Raw genomic sequence first — 23,696 nt, 5'->3', positions numbered from 1 at the left:
TAAACATTAAGTATTGAATTGTTTGAAAAGTTCATAGTGAAACGTACCTTTATGGAAATAGCATTTTTATTGAACATTGTACATATTACCTTTTTTCAAGTACAATTTACTATCTATTAATGATCTTATAATTGCTTGTTCGGGAAAACTCGTTTTTTAAAAATAATGGACTCTTTCAAACAGTTTTCATAGGCTTCTAGTGCCTGAAATTTTGTGGTAAAATATATTGTAAAATAGATGGATAGAGTAAATAGGATAGGAAAATCCAACTAAGGTTCAACATTTTTTAGTTTAGCTATTGTTTTTTAAAAAAATAATACCCCTTTTATTGACGATTAATATTGATGATTGATTGATTTTTTATTTCTTTGCAATTATTGTACTTAATAACGAACTGGGAGTATATTGATTTGAATTTTCGTTCGAAATGAATCGATGATTGATTAATTTCGTTCGTTTTGATGTTCCGTTATTTGAAATTCGTCTCCCATTCCAGTCAAGAATAAAACTGAATTTTATATTTAAACAGTCAGAACTGCTACTAACAACCCAATAATATAAATAACATTATAAAACTTTGAAAAATTAACATGTTCATTTTGAATATTAATGAAATATAAGATTTTATATTCTTAAATAGATAAACTGTCAAAGATTATAATTATCATATAATATTTCTATTGAAATTAATACTAATATTACATTACAGAATAAAAAATTTGCATGCAACTTCTAGTATCATAAAGTAGAATAGTTATTTTATATTAACAATATTTATGTTTCTAGAAATACGTCCAATAGTAAATGATCATGACGACAATATCTCATCATGGGAAACTATGACACTTTTTTTATCAGCTAGAAAAGCTAATGACTCTTTTATGAAGTTGAATAGAAAAAGGAATTATAAACGCGAAAATTCTGAGAAAGTACATGAAATATATGCAGAAATATATAATCTAACGAATATATGGTCTTTCGATAAAGACATGAAGCAATATAAAAATAGGAATATGATTTTGGAAGTGAATGATAAAACACAGTCTCCGCAATCATTTAGTAAATTTCCGGCTCAAAAAATTGCATATAATGCAAATGATAATATGCGGAAGAATTTGCCAAAGAATAAATGGAAAAAGGTGAAAGTATTAAGACATGTGTTAATGAACAATGTATCGAATAAAAATGAAGATAATGGTTATTCCAAGAGTATGAATAAGAAAAAAATGTATTGGGTATTGTTTCAAGATGAAAATGAATCAAGTATAATGGAATTAATAGTTTTTAATGCAAGTCATACGCCAAATGTCTATCGCTCATACACTAATTATTAACATTGATACTGATCTTTATATTGTGTTTTTTTAATTTATTAATTTTATTAATTTATTAAATTTATTAATTTTTAATTAATTTAACAGCATAACCTATAATTATTTTATAAAAGCAGCGCGCTCTTAAATTCTACGTAGATCTTAGGCTGAATTATAGAAGTTTATGATTTATGACGCATTATTTATTTTTTAAATATTCTATTCCTATATTAAACGAAGAAGTATTTGTTTTATAATCATCAAATTATTTTTTTTAACACTTTGTAACTGTATTGTAAGTAATGTGTCGTGTGATAGCTGTCGTGTGACTGTTAACCAAGTGTTTTTTGAAATAATAAGTTCAGAATAATCGCTTTTCATTACATTTACAATATCTCTATAATATAATAATATACGCTGTTGGTAATAGAATTTACAAATTGAGAAAATGTACCTATTGGTTTTTGTGAACTGTAGATTGTTTGACAATTAATTAAGTCGTTGTTATAATCTGTAAACGGAAAATCATTGCGAGTTGCAACTTACCTTTCTGTACAAAATCTGACAATAATGGAACATAAATCGCAATTCTTTTTAATTGTCGCTTAATCGGCAAACTCTTCTGTCAGTCTACCAATCGGACAGCGTGGTTTGCAGGGAAGAAACCTGTTTTATTTTCGGACGAGTTTGGAGGGCTGGGCTTCTCGTCTATTTCGAGAAGGCCGCCACTGCTGGTATTGTGTTTCTAAAGACGCGAATACTTTGCAGCTTTTACGAATGGTTTTTCACAAAGAAAATTTATCTGTCCTCTGATCTTCATTATTCATTCAATTAAACTATAAAACGCGTTACTTACTTATACTGCTTACCGTAAGAATATTTTAATTAGCTTTAAGTTAAGAATATTTTAATCAAATTTTTTATTTAGCGCCATTTTCATTATTTTAGATATATCAGGAGGCATAAAATTTTTAACAATTAAGAAATATTAAGAAAAGTTATAAGACATTCTATCTAATTGTGGAAATTTGAAAAAAGTATAGCATATATAACTTACAAATTTTTGAGGAACGATCTGAAAATGAAAGTTTTGATAACATAATTATAGTTTCATTACGTAACGAAATCATAATTATTTTGATAAAATCCAGTAAATATTTAAGAAGTGTAAAACCTATACCTATACACACATGCTTGGTTATTTTGAAACTTGATGTATGAATAGGGGTAGACTCGATACACTGACACAGTATTGCGTGCGTGATTATGCAATAAGCAAATAGGAAACGATCGACTTCCTTCACGGAAGCGTTAACTCTTTTTCGAGGAGGGAAAGGGATGTCGATATTATCAGGACAATGTGCTAACGAACATAGTTCCTCAGAAACGGCGTAGATTATCTATTGCACAAATTTGCAAGTTGCCAAAGGATGCCAATGTACACGTTATTTTAGTTCATTTAATTAATTTCCATTTTATATAACACGAGCCGGGGATCTTCTGCATATTACTTATTATTATTGTTATCATCGTTTGTATTCTGGTTGTTCTCTAGAAAGTGACTGATTTGTTTTTTAAAATACAACAAACTTACTATGTTTTAAGATATTGCATTCGATAGGCTGTTCATCCTTATCTATGCGATCAGATTAGAGTGTGTCTCCTTAAGTCTAAATATATACCGGGTGTCAGGGTTGAACGCCCTGGGATTTCCGGTCTCCATCGTGCGTACTTTGATTTTCCGTTTTTTTTTTCTACTTTCAGTATAAGCACTTTTGCTCTCTTCATCTCCTGTCACTATTCCTCCCCCCACCTTTTTCTACATCGCTCATACTTTTTTCCACGCGAAACCTAATAGCCTTGCATCCTCTAGGACACTTCAGGACTATTTCCTGCGTATCGGACAAACCGGATGAGAAACCGCAAATGTAAAACCCCACAGAGTATTTTAGTAAAACGATAAAATATTGCTACCGTATATATTCAAGAAACAATTATTGTAGGACCAATTGGATGTGAATAGAAGTACATATAGTACAGATCTACGAAGTTTCAATTTATATTTGAAAACAATGTGAACCATAGAATTTTCATAAAAATATAAACTGATCTTTTCACAAGATCTTTATTTTATATTCCACGTTTATTCTCTGTTTAGCGTGTTATCTCATCCTTCCGTGTATTTTACATCTTATTGAACATTTTTATGCACATTTGTAGCGAGATTTCTTTCTTACAAGGTGTTACTATTTGCGAGTATATCTATTAGTATACACGCGTGATCAGTAAAGTAGTTTGATCTAATGAATTTTGTACAAACAAAATGTACGTTTTTTATTGTGGTTAATACACGTAATAATTATGTATTATAATTTTAGCCGCACGTTCTTATTACGTATTCAGACAAATTTGCAAGAAAAATTAAAAGTGTCTACTGGAATGCGAAATATTATAAATATTTGAAAATGTGTCGAAGAAACACCTCATTCCTAAACAATAAGTGTCGGTTTATCTCTTGGAGCCGTACGTCTCGACGTTTCTCAAGGGTGCACCTCATCGAGTACGCAACGACGTAACAACGTACGTAAGTATACCTACGAAATATGTTTTGGACACACGCATTTTGAACTTGGTGTACATGCATGTAGAGGCGAAAAGACTCCTTCTGTGTGGTAAATGCACTACACTCTGGTAAGAACCCCGGTCTCGTGTATGGGGGACGACAGAGAAGAGAGACAGCTGTGGGGCAGCTGGCAGCGCGTGCCACAAACCTATGGGGTCTCCTTCAAACGCAGACGACGATGATATCTTATACGTACTTCGTGACACGTAACTACGGCAGGTTTCGAACAATGCTACACACAGAGGTTACCGATTGTGCAAAATCGAAGAAGAGATTGGTTAAATTATCTTTGTCGCAATTATCTATGAGATCCTTTAAAAACATTACTTTTGTCTGTTTATTACTGCGGACACCTCATACATATATGTATATTCAATGTTTTGGAAGTTGTTATTCCATATGAAACTGACTATTTTGTATAATAAATAATATTAAAATAGGGTCATAAAGAAGGACACTCAGAAGCATTTGAAGTAATAAAAGTCAAATGAAATATAGTTTTGAAGTTACAAACACCGTGTTTAAAAAGATTCCTATTGAATTAAATCGAGAAAGCTTTTATTCCTCTTTTCATTATTATCATTATTAATTGTTTCTTTTTTAATTTGTTTCATTCTCTTATGGAAAGCAAGGATAAGGAACTGGATATTGTGTGAGATTGAACGGGATGTTAGGCTTCCTTGAAAGTTTTTCACCCGCTCCGAAGAAAAGAGATCAGCGGGTTCAAAGCCTTCGAGGGAGCGTTTTAGCCTAGTGAACATCTGCCGTCGCCTGCAACGATAATAATTCGAACAGCTGATACTCCTCGACGGACCACCGCCTTGCCTCGTGGATCCTGTAGGATCATTTCGGATTGGTATTGCTACTTTCCAACGCTATCGCAAATGCACCAATGCCACATTGTCTCTAAATTTTGTTACATTTTAATTTCGACATTGTTAAAAATACGTTAGTCAGTAGTAATTAAAAGAAGAAATAGGTGGCAATAATGTGATTGTATGCATAAAAGTTAACCCACAATGTCTTTTGTTTGCTTTTCTATCCATTATAACAGCGTGAATAATGGTGTCATAAATTTTAAAAAGAGAATAAACGAATGCCGCATAGTTAAAGTTATATCTCGTGCTGTATGAGTAATTACAAATGGCGTAAATGAAAATCAATTTTATCTCTATTTCTTTGTTCTATTCTCAAGAATGGGAAATCATCAGTAAAACGTATAATTATCAGAAAGTAAAAACATAGGATCTTTCATTTCGATAATAACACGAAAGCTTCTAATCCACGGTTAATTAGCATTTAAAATCCCTCTACGAGGTAAAATGACGAAAGATTTGTCAACACGTCGTCACTAACTGATTTTACTTTTTGCATCTCATTCGTGTCTCATTTGGTCGTCGTAGCGCTACGCTACTGGTACTACACAATAGTGGGGGTTTGAGTGGACCAATGAAATTACAAATCGTCGAAGAACCCGACGAACTGGCGCGCAGCACGGTAACTGCAAACTTAAAGGCAGTTCGGTACTCGCACGTGGATCTTCGTTCGTGTCGGATGTGTGCGTGTACAAAAAATTGTCAGTTGTAAAGTATATCGTTCGTTACGTACTTACGTGTCATCAAAAGTGTTTCGCGTTAATATTATCAGTTCATTAAACGTGTCAGATTTCGGGAAATTCTCTCCCATATCGTAGTAATGAATCAAATTTTTTCCTAACGCGAACGGCTGTTGAACGTGTGCACTTAATTTATAACGTCGATTTTTATCATCAACTGATAATTGCACTGCTGGAAGGATACCTACGTTATTGGTGTGGAGATCTTCCTGGTGTTTTTCATTGGGATTAAAAAGCAACGTTCCAGTGCATCAGGTGATAGTGCTTCGAAAAATTAAAGGTGCGTATTGAACATTTACGTCGCTTCTATACAAATATTCCGTTGGAGTTTCGATTACTCAATCGTGTTGAAACATATCCGATATTTTGGCTCTTCGATAACATAATTATGGAGTTACTAAGTAGGCATTGCATAGCACAATACCGTTACAAATACATATTTTGATGTAATTGTTTATTCGCCATTGTTATATGTCAATATTTCTAAATAATAATTTGTTGGAAACGTTATGAAAGGTTTTCTTGCATGTACAATGCTTTAATGAATTTAGGTCGATATTTGCAGTATGAATGTTTGAATATTCCCATATTGTAATATCATTTTAATAAAGTAAGCGAAATGGGGCAAGAGATTATAAAATATGTCTAGAAAATACTGTTTATCCGATGGCCAAATGTTTCGGCGAGGCCATCTTGCGTGTTCGTAAAACGATCTGCTTATTCTCTCGGTCGCTCCTCTTTCACCCCCGTTGCAGCGGTCTCGTCGCGACAAAGGGGTACACGACGACGGGCACGTGTACCACAACGTTTATTAATAAACCTCGACGTCGGCTCGACGATTTCTCTTTAGCAGAAGGCCTGGAAACGTGTGCAGGTGATTACAGCCGTCTGGCGTAAATGAACGGAGAATCATCATTTTTTTTTTAATTTCTTTTTCTGACTTTTCGATAGATACGTTGCTTCAGGATATACAATATTTTTTACCAGAAAAAGAAAATATATTTTTATTTAAAATTGTAATTTTTTATGTACAATACAATGATACGTATATTTTATAGGAATTTTTATATAGAAGAAATGTATAGAAGATTTATATATAGAAGAAATAATATTATGTAAACAAAGTGTAGCGCAATATTAAAATTAAAATAATGATCGCGTAATAAGGTCACTAATTGGAGTGTCATCGTATTGCCTATATATTATCAAATATTCCATAAAATAATTTGATTTGAATATAAGTTTTATTGTTATTAGAAAAAGAATATATGCTTGATATAAGAATCTAAAATATAATCTTCATCCAGTAGAAATCGTTTTTGAAGAATATGTATAGTATTCTTGCATTTCAAGAATAGTAGCAATTAAAATTGCATGGTTCTGAGTATTTGTAGCATATACATTTTTCAAGACCGTACACGATCATTGTCAATTGCGTTTCAACAAGTCTTCTGATATAGAACATAAATAATTTAACGATGCTTTTAATTCTATGCACTCTTAAGAGATACAACATTTAGAGTTACAATAACATCTCAACCAACGTGTTAAAAAAAGAAATTTCGTATATCCAACTGGTAATGGTATCGTTTGATTCACGTTTAAAAAGTTTCTTTCTGCAAAGTTTTTTCACGGTCCACGAGCAAAGCCGGGCATCGTCTCGTGTTTTCTAAAACTCTGGCCTTTGCGACTTTGGCCGAGAAGATATTTTCGTGTGTTTCGTCGAGCGCGTGGCAATCGGCCAGTGTCGAATGTGCGAGGCTGCACCGTGATCAGAACACAATTATATGTAGTTGAGACTTTCTTTAGTTGTATCGAAACTATTTCTATGAAATTGCTTCAGTATTACTAATTCTAGATTTTAATGCACGCGTATCTTTTTTTCTTAAGTGACTAATTAATATTCAGATACTATTATGTATGTTATTTTCACTTGAATATTATTTTGACCTATTTTCTTCAGCTTATGAGTAACTTTTTATCTACTATATGATTGATAAATTCAATATACTAAAATTATTAATAGCATAAATTATTTTTTTGATTCTATGAAACATATCAGACGTTTATTAATGATCTTATTTTCAAATAGAGTAGTAGGATTAAACATATCTATGCACGACACAGATCTTAGTTATCATGCTCTAGGTACAGTTGTTACAGTGGCCGGTTATACTACTTGAAAGGATGGAACTATTTTTTCCGATGCTTTATACATGTCATAATGATTTCTATTAAAAGGAAAGTGCGCGAAATACATATTTACAATGTTAATGCACGTAGCTTTCAAGTATATTATACGAACGAGCGCATATTTTTTCTTGCTTTATAAAAATCAACTGATTTATAAGAATCTCGAATTGCTGATATTACTTTTTATAGAATCGTTTTACTCGACTCGGTGTGAAGATTCTTGTGCACTGAACCAAATGCACAAACGTTCCCGTTTTAAATAACTTTCTAATTTTGAATGTTACCCAAGTAACATTCATGGATATTCTACAATATCTTCTTCTTCTAAGATTTTCTATGTTTATATTGTTAACAAAACGACCTCTTGTTATTTTCATTATTCGGTTGGCCTTTGACAGTTATTTTTTGTACACTTTCTATAAATTATAATTATATATTAAATAATTGTAACTTAAATTATAATTATATATTACATAATTATAATTTTTATTTAAGTTAGAAATTCGATATAAAATTCAAGTAGTCTGTTGTTATTGTTGTAACGAAGCCAGCAAATATGTAGAAGACAACAGACAATCAAGTGTTTAAATGATAACAAAGTTGAGAATATTCCATGTTTGAATTTCTATTTTTTCAAGAGATTCAGTTCTTGTAGTATTTGTACGAGAACCGGGATGTTCGAATTGTATAGGCTATACTAACGTGCCTGTTATCTGAACTTGGATCTTCGAAGCACACTTGTGCTGGAGGAATACCTAAAAATTCTCGCAGCCGGCTGTCGAAATCTCATTTGCTAGCGTATTCAAGAAGAAAATTACAAAAATGTTGGAATTGTAAAAACATAGTATTTATTAACTATGTACGTAATACGGTCGTTGCTTCCACGGTAACTGAATTCAGAAAAGCGGCCTTTATGCTCGACCGAACGTCCCAAGTGTAGTTACGTTTGGTTCTAGGATGAGGAAAGAGGGAGAAAGAGTGAAAAAGAGAAAGAGCAACGATGGTGGTGGAGGAGGAACCCAATGGCAATACAACAATATGATTATACGGCGTGCTGCACCGGTTTTCTGCAGCAGCTGCCGTCGTTTTGGGGGATCCGACAGAACAGACGAGGAAGGGCCGTCCTGGCGAAGTGGTGCACTGTCACGAACGGTGCTGGTAGTAGTAAGGCAGGTGGGGTGGGGGGTTGCAGGGGTAGAGGAGAGGATCAGGAGAGAACGTAGGGCCCACTTCGCGCAGGGCCTGCGCCTGGTGTTCACAATATGAGTGTGAGAAAGAAGTGGAAGAATATGGAAAGGAGGAAAAAGGAAAAAATGCGCAAGAGAAAGAGAGACGGAGGAAGGGAAGGAAAAAGAGGGCCCCTTCTGTAGACCTCTGTTTCTATCCTTGCCTGCAGCATTGCAGAAACTCGAAAGCCGAGCCACACGAAAAATACCCTCCGTACTAGCTAGGTTCGGCCCGGGCAGTTTTGCTCCTCACAAGAAGTAAAACTGGCTCCCTTTTCAGGCCGTTACCGAGCCTTGAATGGAGGTCAGGGTCCCTTCTCTCCTTGCCCTTTTCTTTTTCTTCAAGGTACCCACCTTTCCGCATCCTTCTTCTTTTGGCACGATACCAGTGGTGCCTGTTTCTGTTCTTGTTCCCGGCGGGCTCGCCGGTTTTTCCCGGTGTACGGGGGTCCCGCTTCCGCGCAGAAGGGGATTTTTATCTGTTCTCTTTATATGCACGAAGGAATTATCGATTCAAGGGAATTGAGAGAAGAGGGTAGAACAGTACTTGGAGTATCGGGATAAGAAGGGGAGAAACAGTTTACTTTAGTCTTTCTCTCACTGTCGTGCAATGTAGGATACATGAAATCTTTTTTATATGAACGTAAATCCTTGTATGCCTGTGCACGTATGTTTATGCATTTCACGAAGATCATGCGGGGCGATGCGATTCGTTGGAGGGTCGTCCATCACGGGTATCGAATTCTAAACGCGTACTTTCTGCTTTTCCCTTGTTCATATCGCGCCCCGTTTCAGGATGTTTCAGTCTTCTCGTAGAATTTTATTGATTTTGCTTCTCTTCGGTTGCAATAAAATTGTATTTCATGCATTTTGTATTTTTAACCATGTATGTACAATTTTATCAATTTCTCTCAAGTCTTAGCATAATAGTTATTATTATATATGTATTTTTGATGCTATTTTTATTCGTTTGTATTTTTAAAAAGAATTTCATTATTAAGTATTTCTGGAGTATCATGACTAGAAAGCCAAATATGTTCGCAAATGCAAAGAAAATTTATCGCTTTTCGTGTTTTAGTTGTGAAAATTACGTCAGAGATAACAGTAACTGATACTTAATAATTAATGACAGTAATACTTTGCATAAACGTACAGTAGTTATCTTTTCATCTTAGAAAAAATTCTCCTTTTTTACAGCGCATAAAAAATAATTACTCTCTCAATGAATACTAAGTTCTAATAAAAAATATTTTTTAAGGAAAGGGAAGGAAATTTATAATACACTTTCTTTATGTCATAATATGCTTTTTTTTAAGAGTAGTGTAGATTATATTAAAAGAAGAATGTTTATCGAATTAGAACGTCCTACTGACAGAATTAGTACTTAATAAAAATTTGAATTTCTTTTCAATTCTAGATAACCAGATCGTCAATCGTCTAAATGGTGTTAAGCCTGTGACGTAATTAGCGTTGACCAAAGTATCACAGAAGGTGTCAAAATTGAGCAAGTCGTCCTCCCGTCCGGCGGTGATCTCGCCAAAATTTGGAGGATGTTGATGCCTGGTGCCGCTGGTCTCAGTGCCGTCGGTGCGGTTGGCGCTGTTGGGGCGCCAGGGCCGGACGAACTAGTCTCAGGCCTTGGTGCGTTAGCTGGTACTACGCCTCAACAAAAAGATACTACTTGGACAAAACTTTTTGTTGGGGGTTTACCCTACCACACAACTGACAAAAGTCTCAGGGAACATTTTAACGTATATGGCGATATCGAGGAAGCCGTGGTCATTACCGATAGGCAAACTGGGAAAAGTAGAGGCTATGGTTTCGTAAGTATCGTAAATAACACATTCTATTTATTCGATATGTTTTTACTTTTCCTGATTCATAGCTGTTGTTGTGAAATGTTTTGACTTTGTGAATAGTTTAGAGTGAGTAGCTTATGTATATTTTTATTTGTACCATTGTTAGTAATATCAAAGGTATATATGTACTAAATCTTGACGATCACAAATCTTAACAATTTTGCAGCATAAGGTTTTACAATTAAAAAATGGAGCTACGAGGAACGATAGAATTTAATTTTTAGTTATTTATAATCAAAATGATTTTGTTTGAAAAATTGTTGTTTTAACAAATGTATAATTTGATGTCATTCCTATGTAGGCATTATTTTTGTAGTAATTTTTGTTTTCAATAATTTTATCCCCATAGGATTTATATATTTTTACAAGCTTTCATTTAAAATATAAACTCGAAAAGATTCTTCAACCGTCGTTGACCGTTGGAATAAACATGTTAAGTGCACAAAGATAATAGTATAATTTGTTACGATAACGTAACCAGTTTGTTCACTCATATTCAAAAAGACTTGTTTTGTTAATTTTCTGTATACCGTGATGTTCTTTCTTCCGTAAAGGTATATACGTGTAGGTGTACTTCATTACCAGTTTCCCTTTCTATCAAATATACATTGCTTATACAAAGGATAATATGGAAATCTACGAGTCAACGTCCTTATTACCCTTATTGCCCTTATTGCTCTTATTGTCGAAAGGAAATTCTGTTAAAAATATTCGTTATTACCTGTAGTAGTGCTTACACTATCACTTGAAAACTAGTTGGCGATCATTATTACGGTGATTCCAGTAACATTCCATAATATCTTAGACATTTTCTTTTTTCATTAATTTACTCACTCATTTTGTATTCTTGTACTGTATCTATGAATTCCGTAACCATCTATACTTTGTTCGATCCGTTTATTATAAAATATAAAGTTTGTCTTAAATGTTCCTCATTCGTTTATCGATAAATTAAAGAAGTTTCGTTTATTTTGAAATTAAATATTTTTAATATCAAGCTACAAATAAAAGCGTAATGAAGAAAATAGAACACGTTCCATGCCATACATACATGAAATAGTAGTTTCCGCAGGAAGTTTCGAACAAAGTTTAAAAATAATCAAAGAAATATGTTTGAACGTAAAGTTGATTGTTTCTTAAGCTTCTTTTACACAGTTTACCAATATTAGTTTAGAAACCAGGTTTTCGTTAATGAACCGAATAATTGTTGTATATAACAATAGAGGCTTATATTGAAAAATTGATATCGATTTTTAGAACAACTAACAGAATAGATTATCTGAAACGTCGTTGAAATATCCGGGTACTACATGTATGGTACATACACGGCTTGTATCGTTGCTTATGAGGGAGAGGCGTGCAAGATCCAGGTGAAGCGGAAGGATTAGTCGAATAATCGATCGGATCTGTACGCAGGTGATCATGGGAGACAGGCCAGCAGCAGAGAGGGCGTGCAAAGACCCTAACCCTATAATCGACGGTCGCAAAGCAAACGTCAACCTGGCAATTCTAGGAGCTAAGCCCAGGGGTAATCTACAAGCGAGTAAGTTTGTTCAGCAGTATGTAAATGCTTATTCAATGAACATGAATTGTGCGAAATATTTGGGACAAACTCGACAATTGCTGGTGTTTGGTCTTGGTCTCTTGTCGCTTAAACGTTTTTATTTTGACTGGTGCCTAGGTGTTAACTTTTCGGTTAAATTTACTTTAAATTATTACTTTGGTATTCTAGTATTACTTATTTTTACTTATCAATGGATATAAAAAGAGTTCGAATTGTCTCGAACCTTTTAACAAAATATTATAAAAGATATCTTTTTACACACAAGGTGAGCCAAGGAATAACACCTGAAATAATTCGTTATCTATTGACTTTATCGAAAAATGTTTGAAATAAAATTTATTGTTTCGAAGGGATTGATCGCATGAATACATTTTGATTTCCTTGATGTCTTATATCTTCTAAGTTTTTTAAGATTGACTTTATGTATACATATATTTTTTTTTTGGTACTGCATTGCTTACTTTAAATCTAAGGTCCAAAGTAATGTAAATACTGGAGGTAGCTTCTTTTAGTCGTTGGTGATCAAATAACGTTATCACAGATACAGTCAAACGTAAGAAAACACGCGTTTCAAATATCAAAATACTAATTTGTGCCTATCTTCAAGCCGATACAGAGCTTGCTCGACGCGGGATGCAGTTACGCATCAAAAATTTTCGTTTCCTTTTGAGGTTCAAGGCCAAATGAATTGATCTTCCTAGCGGCTACAACGGAGTATAAAGAAACCGATATTATCTAAAAAATTCAAAGTCACCTTGATATCTCACAAAATATAAGGCGTCAAAAAACGAAAATGTTTTTATCCGATCAGTCGCCTCGAATACAATAAATTGCAAACATTTTTGCATTAAATAAATAGATAACGAGTTATTTCAAGTGTTAGATCTTATTGACTTATTCTGTATTTAAAAATACAGGGTGGTTGGTAACTGGTGGTACAAGCGGAAAGGGGGTGATTCTACGCGAAATTTTCTTTTTTAATTTTTTTTTTTTTAATTTTTCCATCGAGACAACGATCTACAGTGAGATCCGTTATAGCGTACCGAGCGAAAATTCAAAGTCGATTTTCTCGAAAACAAAGCCTCAAACGAAAAATTTTTATTCTATATTTTCGACTTCTTTTTTCACGTAGAATGACCCCTTTTCCGCTTGCACCACCAGTTACCAACCACCCTGTATACATATATTAACAAATATTCTTCATTTCATATTAATGTTAATATTTGATAAAATTTTGGAATATGGTTCGTTTGTATTACCAACGAACTAATTTCAAATTTTTGGCAAATTATCCATAATTCGTAGAATTGTACAGAGAATGCAATTCCAAAACCTTGTCCCGAGACATTGATAAATTTACCGGAATAGATATCATTTGTAATCTTTCAGATGATTTTTGCGCGTCATTGTCACGGGTTTTACGTTGTTGAAACATAGCCAAATCGGCAAATCCCATTCGGTAGAGCAACAGATAATATATACGTACTTCTTGGCCGAAGAGTTACACTTCTGCTTGATATATCGAGAACACGTGCTCAAGTTACTCGGAAATTCATCACAAAGGTTCTCTTAATGAGATATTTCATTTGGATACCAATCAGGAAATTTAGAATTTCTACCTTATGGGAAAAGTAAAAGATGTATACATAATTAGAATTTCTAATCTTATTCAAATTTAAACTTCCTGGAAAATAACGACCCTACCACTTCTGTAACTATTTAAGTTCACTGCTTTTAAATTTGAGAAGTTGAAGCAACAACGAAAGGGCAAAAGACAGCATTACGAACGACATTTGTGCAAATCGAAAAGCGTCCCTCGAATTACTTTCTTGAACTCTAGTCGTGGCTCCGGGCCAAGATAGCTTGGCGCTTCGGCACCTAAGTCTAAAATTGCTTTAACCCGACTGCCGGTTCTACTTTTGTTTCTTGTTTCTTTCAACGTGCAAGAATCATTTTTGTCTTGAAGTTAGTCTGTGATGCTTTTAATATTTTAATATTAAAGTATGCCTTCCCAAAGAATTTACCAATTTTGTATCAAATTCGATATAATTAATATTATCATTTAAATTAAATTTATATTTTATATTCAAAGTTCAAGTAATCACCGATCGTATTCTACGCTATAATATTTGACTTTTAAAGTACATTTTTATAAGATGCCTCGTATATTAAAAAAATATAAGTCTGAGTATTTGTAAGCAACATTGAAGCATGACAAGTATATGTCATCACAATATATGAAACATTTCTTTTAGTTTGCTTAGTTGCATTGATTTATCGATATCAATTTCTTTAGTGTATGTTTTTTTCTGAGATACTCTGCTTTTTTTTGTATCGTATTTTCGAGAGTGTATCAATAATGATTTTGAATCGTATTATGTATGATAATCTATTCTTTGACAGAAAGCATGTCATTACCATAATCAGAATATAAATGTATCCAAAATGAATGCTATGTTATGCATATTACTCATACGCATAAACTTTCAATGCAGCTACATACTTCATACTTATTTCATCACAAAAGAAGTCACAAAGCTTTGTGTCGGAAACGAACAAGTTGATATTTAAAATCAACTTGTTTATTATCTGTAACCTTATATTTACAATATTTATTCAATAAAAAGAAAATAGTGGAGTTGAAACGTATTATATCTTACAAGTTCATTTTATCTAAAATAAATGAAAAATTTTAATATTTCGATTAAGATTTTTAATATACCGCAGTTTAATTTAATTTAAATTAAAAAAATTAATCCTGAAGTTTTATTCTATATAGTACACATTTTGTAATTTTTCATATTATGTCCATATATACGAAGTACAATGTGTATTTTTATACTTTATACTAACTATACCTATTATTAAAGTTTACTAAAGTATTATTAAACAAAGTATTATTAAGTTTAACTCATGAAAGCGGTAAGAAAAATGTTTCACGATAATTATTTCTACATATCACAAATATTATAGCAAAAATGAGAAAAATGTTAATAAATTTTTTATTCTTTATCTCTTTATCCTCTCTGAAATCGGAAATCTATTCTTGAAAAAAGAATATACACGTATCTTAATATATCTGTTGTCGCATATACTGTTTTACGGACACCGGTAAATAATATTCTCGTTTAGACTAGGTGGAAAGAAATATGTAGAGATATTTGCAAAGAACAGGATGTTCGATTTACACGAAGACGGGTGCTCGAGTTCAGGGCTGGCCATTAGAAACGTAAATAGGATTAACTCCGAACTGTTTATGATTTCAGCATTCCCGTTCGCTGCTGGCATTCGAGCTGGATACCCCGCAGTTCTTCCTGGCCAATATGGGTGAGTCTATGTTGATGTGATTTGTCGAAAAATATTAAGAATATACATGTTGTAATTGTAGTCATTGAAAAATAGCATAAGTCAAGAGGAGTCCTCGCTAGCATTCTCATTATTGAAATTGAATTGTAAAGTTGCATCGTTTATACATAATCTAACATGAACGTATCGAGACAAAAACGATGCACCAACGATCTTTCGGTTTTGAGTAGTTAAGGTAGTATTTTTTTTTACGACATACCGAGTATACTTTTCAAATGGCTTTTTTAACAATGTGCAATAATTGACGTATTTTGCTACAAAATTAAGGGAAAGACACATTAGAATAATTTTTCTCTGATTTTTTGGTACTAATTTTGTTTACTACATACAACTAAAGAAGGGAACAATTTTAGGGAACTGAGAAATCGTACAAGGTCGGTAGAAAAAGAAAAAAAAAAAAGAAAATACTCGAAAATCGAGAACGAAGGTACTCGCTTGACGGTTTCAGTTTGATAATGTTATGAATATTTTGTTAAAGATAGACTATATATAACGTTTCAGCATCCTGACGCTTGCGCGTAAGGGAGCAAGACGAGAATTCCCTTTTCGAGATCCTTGAGAGCGCCATGGCCGTTCTAAGGAGCGCAAATATAAAAAAATGTAAAGAGAGATGAATGGAAAGAGTCAGAGAGACATGAAACGAAAAATATATGAAAAGAGAAACAGAAAGAAGGGGCAGAGATATTTACAATCGATGAAAAAGAAAGGGAGGGAGAGAGAAAGAACGCGGCACACGCACACGTATCAGAAGCCATGAGTACCCACGAATTTATTTCTACAAAATCAAAGACTTCCGAGGATCGGCCTCTTCTTCTTCTACTACTGTATTTTTTTGGTTGTGTTTTTTGTTTCTTCTTTCTTGATGAGGTTGACGTGAAGTGATATGATAATGATTGCGGTTGCTGAGAGATTTGTTTGTTTATTGGTTTTGACTTTTTTGGTCTTTACTCTTTTACACTCTTTTTCTTAATCAACATAATCATAATAATCGTAATAATATTAATATTAATATTAATTACAATAATTATAATGTTATGTATAATTATGATCTTAATAGGAATTTGTCTAATTAATTCGCAATAATATATGTTAATTTAGTGAACAAGATAACAGTGAGGCAACGTAGTATGTTTTCCATTAAAATCCAAATTCTGTAACACAAACAGACGTATAATTTGCTATTAAATGTTGCAAAGTCGAACACCGATGGCGACATTTATTATCAAATATCAAAACATTTTATTTCACTTAATTAGTTTACTTAAAGTTTTGTTATGTTTCGTATAGGTTTTTTACCACTTCGGCTTTTTTTTATATTAAGTGTGTTTCATATGGAGTATCTTGTTCTTTTTTCCTAAATTTCAAATTTTTTGTCGCGTGCATTGTTTTCACGTATTTGTTCATTTTTTTTTTATATCATTTTGGTCTGTTTTTGGTGACGGGTCTTCTTCAGTTTTAAAAGATTGGAACTTTACTATAATCGTGATAACTCGTTTTTCTGAATATAGTATAATATCGTTTACGATTGTAAGTATTTATCTTTTCGGATTGAAACTAGTATAGAATATCATTCGCGAAGTTTCGACTATTTTTATGAATTTCAATTTGTTGAATGATCTTTTGCGGAAAACCGTCACGTAAAACGCTTGCTTTGTGAATTATTTATTTGATTATTGAAAAAAGGAGAAGAAAATAGCAAGAGGAGATTAACCGTGTGCAGCAGAATTTCGTTGAATTATGAACGATACGGTCGATTCTTCGAAGCGGTGGATCTCCCGTATTTTTCACCGGAAATCGACCCGCACCGCCGCGAAACACGACAACGTTCATTAATTTTTCATCGTGGCAATCGATTTTATCGCGGTTTACCCCGTTTGGCCCAGTCAGATTCTTGGGCGCAGCATAGAAATTCGTGGAGATATCGAACGGTATCGAAAGGTAGAATCGCTACGAAGAGAAAAAAGAACCAGAAATACATTCGTTCCTGTTTTACTAACAAAAATTGTCGTAACGTTTCTCAATATCGTTATCTCCCGTATTATAAATTTCGAGTAAATACCGGCGTTTTTAAATATCTTAATTCTAAGGGAAAAAAGAAAATATTTACTAACGCATTACCATTTGATGTATGAACGAATTTTGTTCAAATGAAACGGAGATTCGTCAAGTGTACAGGCTCCGCTAACCATTATAATATTAATAACCTTGTGTGTGTGGTTAAGGCTTACACTACACTTGGTGTCGCTATTGGTGTTGTATTTTTTGGTGTTGTACGTGGTGGTTTTTGGACTTTAATATAACACGGTGTACCGTCTGTCATTAGAAAATTGAAGAAAACAAGCCTGGAAATCGAAGTATTCCTTGTAACTTGTTTTTACAGGGACATAAATATTTTATGCCATGACAATGCAATATCAAAATTATGTACTGGCAATTAGCAAAGCTGCAATGCAAAATGCCAGTAAATATTTCTTTCTTTGAAACGAGCTATCAAACGAATGTTCTTATTTGAATCGAAAGACAACGGGAGGCGCCCTGACTTGTGTTACATTACGTTTCACAGTGAAATTGAACGTGAGAATAATTACATTTTATGTGATCTAGTAAGTCCAAAAGAAATTTACGTGTAAAATGTTCGGTAGATAATGGGTACAAAAATTACGATAATTTTACATTCATTTTTTATTTATGATAGGACAACGATGCAAACTATCTTTTTTTTAAACTGATTGGGGAGAAATTGGTACTTTAAATCACCTAACTAACTTATACATATATGATAATTTGTTAAAACGTCGTAGATAAAGTCGTAGTGGCTTTGTAAAAATAACTTTCATGTTTTTATTTTATAATTTCTGAATAATATTAAAATTATTGCCCGTCGTCATTTACTCCAAAACTGCAAAACAAAAATATCTTTCTATTTATAGTAAAAGAATTAGAATGAGAGAATTTTGCCAATATAAAATATCATCAAATATTAAATACGCAAATTCAATATATATCTCGATTATTAATATGAAAGAAGATTGGCAAGAATATCATTTACATCGAACGCATAATCGTAGATCCGTGTTGCGAAGCACATGTCCTCAAATTAGCGGAACGTAGGTGGAAAAGTGAAATCCAACACCGACCAGAAGATGTGTTGTACGTCAGAGAGGATTTTCTCGGTGCTAGTAAATTCGTAGTGTCGTAAGCTTTCACAACGGTCCGTCGCGCCGTCGACGACTACGACAACGACGATGACGACGACCACGACGATGACACGCCTCGCATCTCGCTTCAGCCATCTTGGAGATTCTGGCGTTGGTCCAATCTTTATTTAGATCCACCTGTCCCCCGTGTCAGCTTCTATGTTTGAGCCATTCCGTCGAGGGTTTCTACGGGAGAATTTTTAACACGAATTAAAACTGTTCTTTCTCTGTGAACGGAATTACAAAGAGCCGTGCCATAATGAAAATTTCTATTTCTATTGGGGTTGGTCGTTTTCCTTTATATCAGTAAATTCCTTTTTCACGATCCGTTTTAGTGTTCGTATTATTAGATGAGACAATTGTTATAATCGCGAGTCTTTATGATTTTTTAATTTTTGATTGATTAGAAGCGTTTCAATAAAATAGACTCATAAATTATTCTTTAATTTACATCGGATACGTGAGGATTATTTCCTCGATTTTAATATTTTATATCTTATTCTATCTGATACTAATTTGTAAATAATTGAGGTAGTACTGCTAATATTACGTGTATTCTAGTATAATACACGTTATATTATTGATATAAAATATACTGTAGGTCACAATTGCAAAACTAATTTAAGATGAACTACTTCATATACATAAGTATAATTGTTAATGATAAATATAGAGCTTTTGCTTCGAATTAATTAAATTCTTCATATGACGTGCTTTTATCTGTTAGACATTTCGACAAAAATTAGTACCGAATACGAAACTGAAACGTACGCAATAATCATATTTTGTTGGAATCCATCCATTGCAAAGCTAGATGAGTGATGTTAATATATTCATCAGAGTTAGCCATGAATTTGTCGTAGTTGAAGTATTGCTTTTAGAAAAGAGGTTCATAGTCGGCGCTCCGTATGGAATGTCTGTTTCTATTTTCATTGTCGATGCTTCTATCCACCTGTCGCTGTCACTCATTCGGCGAGTCTTATACACTCCTACTGCAGATAAACATTCTAGTTTCTGGCGCTTAATTTTGCAGTGGTAAAATCAAGTATTCCAAATAACCGTAAAATGAGTCCTCCTGAATGTCGTGTTTCAAGTTACGTTTTACGAGATCATAATTTTTTGCACGTTCGAAGCGCAGTTTATTACCTTAATATCTCAAGGACGACCATGAATAATCAGTTTTTCAACACATAATGATACATGTACTGAAAGATAAATTTATATTTTCGCTGCTAGGTTGCCGCCTTTTCTTTTACGTAATTCCTTTAACAGTTAGTCATTTAACATGTAGGTACTGGAAAAAAGCTATTCCAATAAATTACTGTACTTTGCATCGAAATGTTTATATATCTTGGTTAATTCTCAGATCTCTATTTCCGTGAGCTGTGTTCCAGAAATCTTCGTACAAATCTACTTTAATAACATTTTTCGAAGTTCGCGTTCACCTTCATTTATTTACTTTTCGTCGATGCTCTACTTTCTTCGACCTTGGGTTGCCACATTTCCACGTCCAAGTTATTCTAATCGGACTGGTAGTTTGAATAGTAGTAGAAGAACGTGCTATCAAAAAAACAATTAAGTTGTGGAAGAACCACCCTCGAACTCACCATTGGTCTGTTCTGCTTCCCAAGGATTGGCAGATCATCCTATTGGATTATCCACGGCGCCGGCGCTCATACAATTTGTGCACTGCGCATTGACTCTACAAGTATACACACGCGTACACATACAAATTGATACGCATACATCGCAGAGCTGACGATTAAACAGGTATTCTGTAACGCACAGGTGTTCGGATATACCTATACACTCTGGAAAGTACGGTACTCATCAACACGCAATCCGGAAACAAACTAAAGGGAAAATTACGGTGCGACCACCTGGCACACGTGCCGTCACAGTTTCACGTGTATGTGTGAACTTGATGATGTTATATGGGACAATTTTCGAACTCCCTAAAAATGTACCTGAAATCATAAGATCATATAGAAATCGTGTCAAATATTCTTTCACTAATTGTATTGCGAATTAGCAAAAATTAACTTGAGACAAGGAATACATAGTTCTATCAAAATTTCGCGCATCGTCTATTATTAACTGTATCAAACAAATAGGTAAATATATAGGAGTGAAATGTAATTAATGTATTCAATGATATAATTAGCCAGATTATCTAAATTAGAGACTTAATAATTTTGTTGCTTATAGTATTGTTATTTCATTGAGGATGTTTCATTGAAATTAGAGAGGCTTATTCGTATGTAAATAGCGTAATTTCAATGTCATCGATTGCATGGTATACATAGATAGTATTAGATTTTCAGTATTTGGATATAACATTGAAATTATGAACCATTGTTTTACGATATATTATGTATACAAATATAGCCTTTCCAACTCTTCAAGGGTTTCATTGAAAAAGACAATGTAAGATAAAGCCAATTTGAAAATTTTGTCATCTAATTATGGAAACATACAAATTGTTTATTTTCTAATGTGACACTTTTCAACTTCGATGTACTTTATGTACTGATGCTCCAGTGTTTTCATGTCCTGCACCAAGGAAATTTATTTCTTGAAATTTTTTCCACATGCAATCGTCAATCACTAAGAAGTTATTTCAGTTTCGTGAATACATAGGTAGAGCCTGTGGAGGAAGCCGAGGAAATTAAATCTGGAGGAAATATAATGGGAAGACAAGTTATACTTCAATTCAATAAAGTAATTTTTGCTGCAGTTAAATGGAGATTCGCGGATGTCAAAGTAGCTTCTTTTAAATTAAATTTCGTAAGAAACTACTTCAGAGTCAGAGGTAGATCAATTTCAAAACTTGAAATTTCATCACAAAACAGATACGGTCTTATCATGTCCAATAGTATTCTACGTTCATCTGAAGTTGTTCTAGAAACCGTATCCTTGCGCTCACAAGTCATACATATAAATTAAAGGAATTTGCAATTACGATACTTTTGATTATTCCCCATTTCGTTTAAGGCTAGGCATGGCTAAATTAGACGTTTCATAAGTTTCTAGCGAATTCTTACAACCCTCGTACATATAACGAACGTTTCGTGTACTTGAATATACAAGTCCTTGGAAGCGTGCGCGCATGAATTAGAAGGGACTATTAAGTATCTTTGTCCACGCGCCCGCCCTCGCGTTACTTCGCGTAGTCAGGAGATCTTAATCGCGGTGTACGACCACTTTGCGTCGGAAATCGAGGGTGGTCACTTAGGTATGTCACGAAAGGACAATGCAAACCTTTCCGTGACTATGAAACGCCTTTTTTGTTTCTCTCTCTCACTCTCACTCTGTTTCTCTCTCTCTCTCTCTCTCTCTTTCTTTTTCTTATTTATCTATCTACCTATCCGTCCATTCATATATTTTATACTCTTAACTGCTCTTTCTAACTTTCTCTTTCCTTATTATCTTCTAATATTTCTGCTTGTGCTTTTGTGACCAATTGCACAGTATGAACGGAAATTCCTGGATGATACGATCAGTCTAGTTTAAACTTCGCGAGGACGGATCTCGATTTTCTTCCTAAATTGTGATAAATTTTTACTTTTTATTTCGAAATTAGCTCGTTTTTACAATTATTCATTGTTCTTTATTTGCGACTGATAATCTTCATACACGGAGTAATTAAGGGAAAGATGGTACAAGAATATGAGATACAAAATTAAACTGAATTTAGGAAAGTGTGTATTCTCCAATAATATTGTTCCTCTGTATCCATGAGTGTTCTGTGTAACGTTATTCCAATCGTTAAGATCGCTTCCTCAAATAGTTCCGTATGATTTCATTGCATAATTTTATTAATTATGAATTACTCGTCCAGCAGATACCTATCTTAAATCACCTAATCTTGGCCCACGTATTACGAAATTGTATCCTTTAACATCAGATACGATTCGTTGGAATCGATTTCGAGAGCGAATATGAAATATTGAACAATTTAACGAACAATTTAAAGTACGTGCTACGTTTAGATCCATTGACAACTGAATTAATAATACCTTAATATCTCATAAGTTTATCGGTATTGGTATCTATTTTTATCAGTTCGAAGTGGAACGAAAATGACATTCTCTTTTTGTAATTGTCAGTACGTGATGGTCACACTTAATCCCAGGAGAAATTGTGTGGTATATGGCATGTTTTTTTCGTTCACAAGCATATCCACGGGTTACATCGATCGTATGAAAACTTCTATGCGAGTCTCCTCGTGATGTGTCGCCGACAATTTCTCATCGCGAAAATTATGCTGACCATTAAAACAACCGCCTCGTTTTTGCACGAAGATCCCAAGGACGAATGCGCCTGGCGATCAATGTTATTGCTCAGAAATTATTCTGTTATAGTTAGGTCGAACTCATTGTTGACAATTAGTCACACTATTCATTGAGTACCGTGCTATTACATCGTCTGAATGTTTAAAATCTACGATTACCTTTTAATTAGATGAAAATGCGATATACAGGGTGGTTGGTAACTGGTGGTACAAGCGGAAAGGGGGTGATTCTACGCGAAAAAAGAAGTCGCAAATATAGAGCGAAAATTTTTCGTTCGAGGCTTTGTTTTCGAGAAAATCGACTTTGAATTTTCGCTCGGTACGCGTGCACTTTGTCACGTCTCGTTATAATGGATCTCACTGTAGATCGTTGCCTCGATGAAAAAATTAAACAAAAAAAGTTAAAAAAAAATTTTATTCTATATTTTCGACTTCCTTTTTCGCGT

General features: G+C 33.6%; 1 protein-coding gene and 1 long non-coding RNA gene across 5 annotated transcripts in view; one reads left to right on the top strand and one right to left on the bottom strand.

The window, feature by feature from the left end:
* The first annotated feature begins 5,407 nt into the window (after nucleotides 1-5,407).
* Nucleotides 5,408-23,696, top strand: part of LOC126866905 (RNA-binding protein 24-like) — a 28,618-nt gene continuing 10,329 nt past the window's right edge. Inside the window, exons 1-5 of one of the 4 annotated variants that reach the window (XM_050620900.1) lie at nucleotides 5,408-5,831; nucleotides 8,701-8,917; nucleotides 10,388-10,793; nucleotides 12,246-12,372; nucleotides 15,660-15,720. In XM_050620900.1, the coding sequence (XP_050476857.1) occupies nucleotides 10,521-10,793; nucleotides 12,246-12,372; nucleotides 15,660-15,720 (461 nt within the window). In that variant the 5' untranslated portion in view covers nucleotides 5,408-5,831; nucleotides 8,701-8,917; nucleotides 10,388-10,520. Of the gene's footprint in view, nucleotides 5,832-6,371; nucleotides 6,426-8,700; nucleotides 8,918-10,387; nucleotides 10,794-12,245; nucleotides 12,373-15,659; nucleotides 15,721-23,696 lie in introns of those variants that run through there. The other 3 variants (XM_050620899.1, XM_050620902.1, XM_050620901.1) reach the window with 3 other exon arrangements.
* On the bottom strand, nucleotides 18,424-22,942 carry LOC126866911 (uncharacterized). Its single transcript, XR_007690080.1, has 2 exons — nucleotides 19,728-22,942; nucleotides 18,424-19,142 (listed from the first exon to the last, which is right to left on the bottom strand). It is a non-coding gene; the product is annotated as an uncharacterized LOC126866911 (long non-coding RNA).

This window comes from Bombus huntii, chromosome 6, assembly GCF_024542735.1.
Source record: "Bombus huntii isolate Logan2020A chromosome 6, iyBomHunt1.1, whole genome shotgun sequence".
NCBI lineage: Eukaryota > Metazoa > Arthropoda > Insecta > Hymenoptera > Apidae > Bombus > Bombus huntii.
The sequence above is the reverse complement of the archived record's forward strand: the minus strand, read 5'-3'. Positions and strand labels throughout refer to the sequence as shown.